Raw genomic sequence first — 7,840 nt, 5'->3', positions numbered from 1 at the left:
CTCTGAGCTCCAGCTCAGGGACTGCACCCACCCTCTGAGAACCACAGGGTCTGAGGGCTGCCTTCCCAAGGCAGATGTGGAAACCAAGGCCAGCCCCACTCAGTCTGGGCAGTGCTGCGCAGTTTTGGCTTCTGCTTAACCAGTGCCCCCTCCATTCAACACTAGAGCCTAAGCTTCTGCACTCAGACTGAGGTCACCACCCGGTTTCTCAAGCATATGTCCCCAAACCACCTTCCACAGCTGTGGCTGCCTGGAAAGGGTCTGGCATTCAGCCAGCATCATACCTGGCAAGGCAGGAGTGTGAGAAGGGAGGAGGGCTGCAGGGGTACAGGCCAGAGGGTTGAAAGGCCGTCACAGCGCTGTTGCCTCCAGACTGGTGCCTGTCCCCGAAGAGGCCGATTTCACTGGAGCTGTGGCTTGGCCTGAGAGCCTCAGCCACACCTTACCAGCACCCTTTTCTCTCTTGCCAGTTGTGTTCATGACAGTGAAGGTCCCTCCCTGGCTGGAGGTGATGGAAGGTCCTAAAGGAAGAGGCTCCAAGGGCCATCAGGGCCGGTCTTCTGTGACTCGAGCCTCTGGGAGTGTGGACAGGTTCCAAGAGATGTTGAGGCCCTCGAGCTGCTGCCAGTGCCTTCCTTCCCTCCCCGTCCTCCCCCTAGTCTCTTTCCTGGGCCCTCTGTTCCTCACTATCAGTGCAGAGCCATGCTACTCGCGACCTCCATCCCGCGCCCTCCATCCCACCCATCCTTCTGGCGTCCTCAGTCCCGAACCATCATTCCGCGTCCTTCCTTCAGTGCCATACTTTCCACATATTCCATCTCGCGCTTTTGGTCCTGTGCCATCCTTCCCGCGTCCTGCCTCACGCGCCATCGGAAGGGTGTCCTATATCGCGTGCCATCCTTCCTGAGTCCTCAGTCCCCTGCCTTCTTTCCGCGTGGTCCTTCCCGCATCCTCCCTCCCCCGCCAACCTTCCCACATACTCCATCCAGCACCGTCTTTCCGGCGTCCTCCCTCCAGGGACATCCTTCCCATGTCCTCCGTCCTGCACCGTCCTTCCCGCGTCCTCCCTCTCGAGCCATCCTTTCTGCATCCCCAATCTTGCGTCCTCAGTCCCGAGCCATTCTTCTGCGTCCTCCCTTCAGTGCCATACATTCCGCATATTCCATCTCGCGCTGTTGGTCCTGCTCCATCCTTTCCGCGCCAAGCTAACCGTTTCCTATATCCCATGCCATCCTCCCTGAGTCCTCAGTCCCGCACCTTCCTTCCCGCAACGTCCTTCCGCCATCCTCCATCTCTCATCCTCCCTCCCATGACAACCGTCCCAGGTCTTCCATCCAGCGCCATCTTTCCGGCGTCCTCCCTCCAGGGACATCCTTCCCATGTCCTCCGTCCTGCACCATCCTTCCCGTGTCCTGCCTCTGGAGCCATCTTTCTGCATCCTCCATCTCGCTCTCTCAGTCCCGAACCATCCTTCCCGCGTCCTCCCTCTCGAGCCATCCTTTCTGCATCCTCCATCTCGCGTCCTCAGTCCCGAGCCATCCTTCCCGCGTCCTCCCTCTCGAGCCATCCTTTCTGCATCCTCCATCTCGCGTCCTCAGTCCCGAGCCATCCTTCCCGCGTCCTCCCTCTCGAGCCATCCTTTCTGCATCCTCCATCTCGCGTCCTCAGTCCCGAGCCATCCTTCCCGCGTCCTCCCTCTCGAGCCATCCTTTCTGCATCCTCCATCTCGCGTCCTCAGTCCCGAGCCATCCTTCCGGCGTCCTCCCTTCAGTGCCATACATTCTGTATATTCCATCTCGCGCCGTTGGTCCTGCTCCATCCTTCCAGCTTCCTTTGTCCTTCCGGCGTCCTCCCTTCCGCGCCATCCTAACCGTTTCCTATATCCCGTGCCATCCTCCCTGAGTCCTCAGTCTCGCGCCTTTCTTCCCGCGTGGTTCCCCCATTCTCCATCTCGCATCCTTCCTCCCATGACAACCGTCCTACGTCCTCCCTCCAGGAACATCCTTCCCGTGTCCTCCCTCTCGCCCCATTCTTTCTGCATCCTCCATCTCGCGCTGTCAGTCCTGTGCCATCCTTCCGGCGTCCTCTGTCCCGCGCCCTCCTTCCTGGGGTCTCGAGCTCCTGCACCTGCGGGCCTGCAGCACCAGCGGAGGTTGACCGGTCGGCTCCCAGCCCGCGCACCACGTCGGTTGGAGACTTTCCCGCACTCTCGCTCCCGCCACTACTGGCTGTGACACGGTTTCCGAGACCCTCCCGCTACTTCTTGACTCACTGTGATCCTGTGGAGAGTTTGGAGACTTCCAGAGAGTTTTATTTCTTCAGGAAAAGACCCTGCAGGCTCCATGAACAGCAAGATCCCCAGCCTGGTTCCTCCCTTAGGGGGAAGCCAAGGCCGGGGTGGGAGTCCAGAAAGTCCTACCCTTGTCCATCCCTGTCCTCAGCCCTCAGTCCCTGTGGGTACCTATGAGCTACTGCCCCGGGGAGGGGCCATTTTGGAGATGCCAAGGCCTGTGATCCCCGAGGTGTCCCTTGTGCCACGGACCCTGGGTGGGGCTGGCACTGAGATGCCCCGGGAGGGGGCGATCCCGGAGGTGACTTGTGTGTCACAGACCCTGAGCGGGGCCTTCACGGAGTTGACCCCATTGGGGACAATCCTTGAGGTGACCTGTGAACCACTGCCCCCTGGTGGGGCCACCTTGGAAATGCCACAGCTGGAGATCCCAGAGGTGACCTGTGCACAACAGACCCTGGGTGGGGCTGGGATGGAGATGACCACAGTGGGGGCCATCCCTGAGGTGTTCTGTGTGCCACAGACCCTGACTGGGTCTGACACAGAATTGCCTCTGGTAGAAGCCATACCTGAGGTGAGTTGTGCACCACTCCCCAGTGGTGTGGCCACCTTGGAGATGCCACACTTAGAGATCCCAGAAGTGACCTGTGCACACCAGATGCTGGGTGGGGCCGGAACAGAGATGACCACAGTGGGGGCCATTCTTAAGGTGACTTGTGTGCCGCAGACCCTGAGCAGGACTGACACTGAATTGCCTCTGGTGGAAGCCATCTCTGAGGTAACCTGTGCACCACTCCCACCTTTTGGGGCCACCTTGGAGATGCCACAGCTGGAGGTCCCGGAGATGAGCTGTGCAGCAGTCCCCCCTGGTGTGGTCACCTTGAAAACGCCTCAGTTGGGGTTCCCAGAGGTAATCTGTACACAACAGTCCCTGGGTGGGGCCAGTACTGAGTTGACCTCAGTGGGGGCCATCTCTGAGATAACCTGTGCACCACTCCCACCTGTTGGGGCCACCTTGGAGATGCCACAGCAGGAGGTCCTGGAGGTGCACTGTGCACCATTCCTCCCTAGTGTGGCCACCTTGGAAACACCACAGTTGGGGATCCCAGAGGTAATCAGTGCACAACAGACCCTGGGTAAGGCCAGTACAGAGTTGACCCCAGTGGGGGCTATCCCTGAGGTGACCTGTGTGCCACAGACCCTGAGCGGGACTGACACAGATTTGCCTCTGGTGGGGGCCATTCCTAAGTTGAGGTGTGTACCACTTCCCACTGGTGTGGATACCTTGGAGATGCCACAGCTCAAGATCCCAGCGCTGACCTATGGACAACTGAACCTGGGCGGGGCCAGGACTGAGATGCCACAGCCAGAGAAGAACTACAAGGTGACATGTGGGCAACCACCCCTCAGTGAGGCCAGCTCAGAGATGTCAAGAGCAGCAGCACATGCCATTGGGGAACAGCAAACTTTGATGAAGGTGGGTGGTGGGCTTTGGGAAATAGGATGGACCACTGGTGGTTGCATGGTATGATTTAAGGGTGATATCCCACACCCACTGCAGGAGCCCAGAAATGACTCCAGGTCCGGGAGGTGGTGGTGAGAGTTGGAAGGGTGGGTGTAGGATCATGACCCTGGTCACCATGGGGACATGGAGGTTTGGCCTGCCTTCGACCAAACTTGGCCACGCAGGGGGTGGTAGGCCTTGGTGTACTGTAGAGAGGGCAGAGGTGGTGATCCCTGGTGGTGTTGCTCCTCTGTCCAATTAGGACTCTGGAGGCTAGAGAGGGGTGCAGGTGTTTTGGGGGGTGTTAGACTGGCATGTGTTCCCTGTCATAGTTGGGAGGGGCAACCTGAGCAATGACTTATAAGATTTCCCTAGATTAACACAGCCACCAAGTGGCAGGAGGAATTCATCTTGTACATTCCCTTCAGAATAACTCAGCCACCAGGTAGCAGGAGGGCTCCCATGGTGTCCAGGTCTCTGTAGAAGGATTCCAAGCAAGTGTACCTGTGATAAGAGCCATTCACTTCACTCAGGAACTGGCACTGGTGTTTCTGTCCATGTCTCCGAATTCCCTGTCCCCCTGCATAAGTCACTCTAATATTTGGTCCTATGTTTCCTTATGGCAGTGGAACCCTTCCAGACTCTCTGGAAACAAGTGGCTGATAGAGGGAAAACCTGGCTCTTCCTTAAACTTTCTCAAGGTGCTGAAGGGACATAGGGAGTTGCACAGGCTCTCTGCTTGTCCTGATTTTAGTGCCCTTCCTACATCTTCCCTCCAGGATCTTGGGTTGGCCAGAGGGCCATTGAAGAGGGGTGAGAGCCCTTCCCCGGGGTTGGAAGTGTCTGAGCTTCCCAAGACTTGACTGTGGGTGAGAGTCAGTACTGCCCCCTCATCCTTTGGTGTATTGAGTCTACATTTTGTCTTCAGTGCTTTTTCCCTTCGGAGATTGAGGGAGGGAGGGTGTGTGTGTGTGTGTGTGTGTGCCCACAAGTAAAATCAAGTATTTCCAAACTGCCTCCTTTTCTAGTAAACTCAATCCAGTCTTCCAGCATTGAGACTCTCCTACACTTCATATTGCAATGCAAATCCTTGTCTCCCAATGTTCCTTTCTTCGTGCCAGTTGTGTAGTCACATCAGCCTAAGGAGTTAGATTCCTGAGGGTTGTGTTCCTAAGAGTTGTGGGTAATGCAACCACTGACATTTGGCTTTCACACTATAAGGTATAAACTAGGTTATTGAATCACTGAACTTGAGAGGGATTCGACTATTCTGGGAAAGTGATGGAACCTATGGGCTTTTTCTGTGCAGAGACACCAAATATACAACATGGCAAAAAATTTAAAAAATATTGCAAGTAAGTTAGGCTAAACATAAGTCAAGGTTAATAACTCTTGAATGAGAAATTTGATAATTTTCCTTTTAACCTATTTGCTTTCAACCTTTTATTAATGTTGTGTCTAATTCCTACAGTTGCCTGAAAGGAATTTGTGTATATAGTTTTTACATGAGAGCCAAAAGATTAATGAGGGGAACAGCAAAACAGGACAGAGCAGGGGTGAAAACAATAATTTGGGAGAGATCTCTGGGGGCTTGGAGATTTGGTGAGCTAAGAATTACACCAAAGAAAGTGTTATTCTCAGCCCCTTATAAATGCATGATTTGTAATTAAATGGTATAGCTAGGTTTTATTTTACTAGCTAAGAATTAGTTCTTTTAAATCCTGCGTTGGCATAATGACCCTGCGGTAGCTAGTAGGGTTTCTGTGGTTCCTATTGGAGCAACAGGCAGCTGTCATGCAGGGCTGGTCTAGTCTCCTAGAAAGTGGGTCACAGCTCTGGCCAGGCCAGGGGGAGAGGGTGGAGCAGGGAGAATGGGTTTGGTAATACAGCCTAAAGTCCACTTACGCTCTTTGTGACTCTGTTAATACTTTTACTCGTGAATCTCTAGGGACTGATTTTAGAGGTGTTAAGTACATCAGGTTAAATTTAGAGCATAATTATCTTGATAACTCGAGTTAAATAATACTGCATTTCTCCCAAATTTTTGATCACTGAAAACAGAGTAGCCTGATTATATTTAAATTAGAAAGAAAATTGTCCCTTTTAATTACAGAAAAAAAATGATATGGAAGGAAGTATCTACAAATGTGTAAACATTTAAATTTAAAATAAGATTTCAAGGTTCGTTCTATTTTCATGAGAACACTATTCTCTGGGCCTTTTCTTTAACTATTTGTCCACCCTGTTCTGGTCTTTCCTTGAAGGGTAGTTGGGACCTGTCCTGCCTTTGAAGTAGAGTAGCACCTCCTGGGATGACACTTTAATCAGGGAATCCATGTCCAGCCTTCAGCATAGGGCTGGGCACAACATACCAGTAATAATGGTGTTTTTCCCAAATACTGTGATCAACATTTAACCACTTTATTCACTGAAGATACAACACAATCTTACTTCCTATACAAGCTTTCATACTTGCTATCCTTTAAAAAAAAAAAAACTTTTCTATTTTAGATGTTATAGTTTTATCGGCATAATGAAATTGTAGAGTCCTTGGTATATAAACATGGGCAATACAAAACTTGTTGAATTGGATTGAAAGTCAATGTTTACTTTCTTATAAACCACATGGTCTTCTTTCACTTTTTCCAAAACAGAAAACAAACACATTGCTAGACAGAGTCCTGGAAGAACAGCCTCCTACTGGCAGGTAAGTGCAAGGCTTTGTACTGCACATGTGGTGTGTGCTTAGAACATTATATTCCATGGTGAGTTTCAGGTCACATTTCTTGTAGGTGCGGATTTTGTTGTTGTTGTTTTTTTCCATTAGCACCAGCATTGTTTGTTTAATAATGAAAAATTTGACTCCTGTCCTGAGGTTACTTTATAAGGCCTATATTTTGTAGGAATCATAAAGCCTTTCAGAGCTGGTGTGTATGCTCAGTTGGGTTCAAAGTGATTCAAAAGTGTACCTCACATCACATAGTACTTAAACATAAAGGTTGCACATTTTATCAAAGTTTAAAGCTTATTTGTAGAAACAATTGGAAATAAGAATACTAAAAAAATATGCATTGTTTTATTCACCAAACTTTCCTTTTTTTTTTTGAGACAGAGTCTCACTCTGTCAGCCTGGGCACATGGGATCCCCCAAGCTCACAGCAACCCACACCCCTAGGTTCAAGTGATCCTTCTGCATCAGACTCCCAAGTAGGGGGGATTACAGGCACACACAACAACATCTAGCTCACTTTTCAATTTGTATTAGAGACTGGGATTTTTTTTTTCATTTCCTTTCTTTTAGAGACAGATTCTCACTCTGTGTCCCTCAGTAGAGTGTCATGGAATCACAGCTCACAGCAACCTCCAGCTCCTGGGCTTAGGCAATTCTTTTGTCTCAGCCTCCCCAGGAGCTGGGACCATAGTTACCCACCATAACACCTGGCTATTTTTTTGTTGCAGTTTAGCCAGGTCCAGGTTCGAAATTGCCACCCTCAGTATATGGGGCCAGCACCCTACTCACTGAGTTTCAGGCACCGCCCTAGAGAATGGGTTTTGTTCTCATAAACTTAGCCTGTATTGCATCATTTAACTTACTGATCTGTGGGAAAGACCATCTGCTAGTGTCAACACCTGTTGTGTCACCATCTGTGTGCTCCAATAGGACTCTGCTGATCGACGGCCCAGTTGAACTGAAAAGAGGCCTGAAGAAGCAGAAGCGTCATATATTCTTGTACAATGATGTGTTTGTTGTGGCCAAAACCAAGTAAGTGGACTGAATATTCTCTATCGGTAATCATTATCCAATTGCATTTTCACTGGCAAAGATACTCTTTCACTCAATGGACTCAGTGCCTATGGTCACAATGTCTAGTCTCTGTTACTATGCCCAGCATCTAAATTGAGCTTTATAATTCTTTCCTTTTTTGGTAAAGAAATGTGTCAATTATTTACACAACAAGCATTCATTTAGTTCCTGTGCCATGCCTGAGTTATGTAGGAGATATAACGGAGAAGGTGATGGGTTCAGTCCTTGCTCTTTGGTAACT

General features: G+C 50.7%; 1 protein-coding gene across 1 annotated transcript in view; it reads left to right on the top strand.

The window, feature by feature from the left end:
* The first annotated feature begins 2,342 nt into the window (after positions 1-2,342).
* Positions 2,343-7,840, top strand: part of LOC128574161 (rho GTPase-activating protein 20-like) — a 51,474-nt gene continuing 45,976 nt past the window's right edge. The window contains exons 1-3 of the mRNA XM_053574828.1: positions 2,343-3,767; positions 6,449-6,501; positions 7,456-7,557. Coding sequence (XP_053430803.1) covers positions 2,343-3,767; positions 6,449-6,501; positions 7,456-7,557 — 1,580 coding nt within the window. The remainder of the gene's footprint in view (positions 3,768-6,448; positions 6,502-7,455; positions 7,558-7,840) is intronic.

The sequence above is a fragment of the Nycticebus coucang genome, chromosome 21 (assembly GCF_027406575.1).
Source record: "Nycticebus coucang isolate mNycCou1 chromosome 21, mNycCou1.pri, whole genome shotgun sequence".
Classification (NCBI taxonomy): domain Eukaryota; kingdom Metazoa; phylum Chordata; class Mammalia; order Primates; family Lorisidae; genus Nycticebus; species Nycticebus coucang.
Note: the sequence above shows the minus strand (reverse complement) of the source record. Positions and strands in the feature narration are given on the sequence as shown.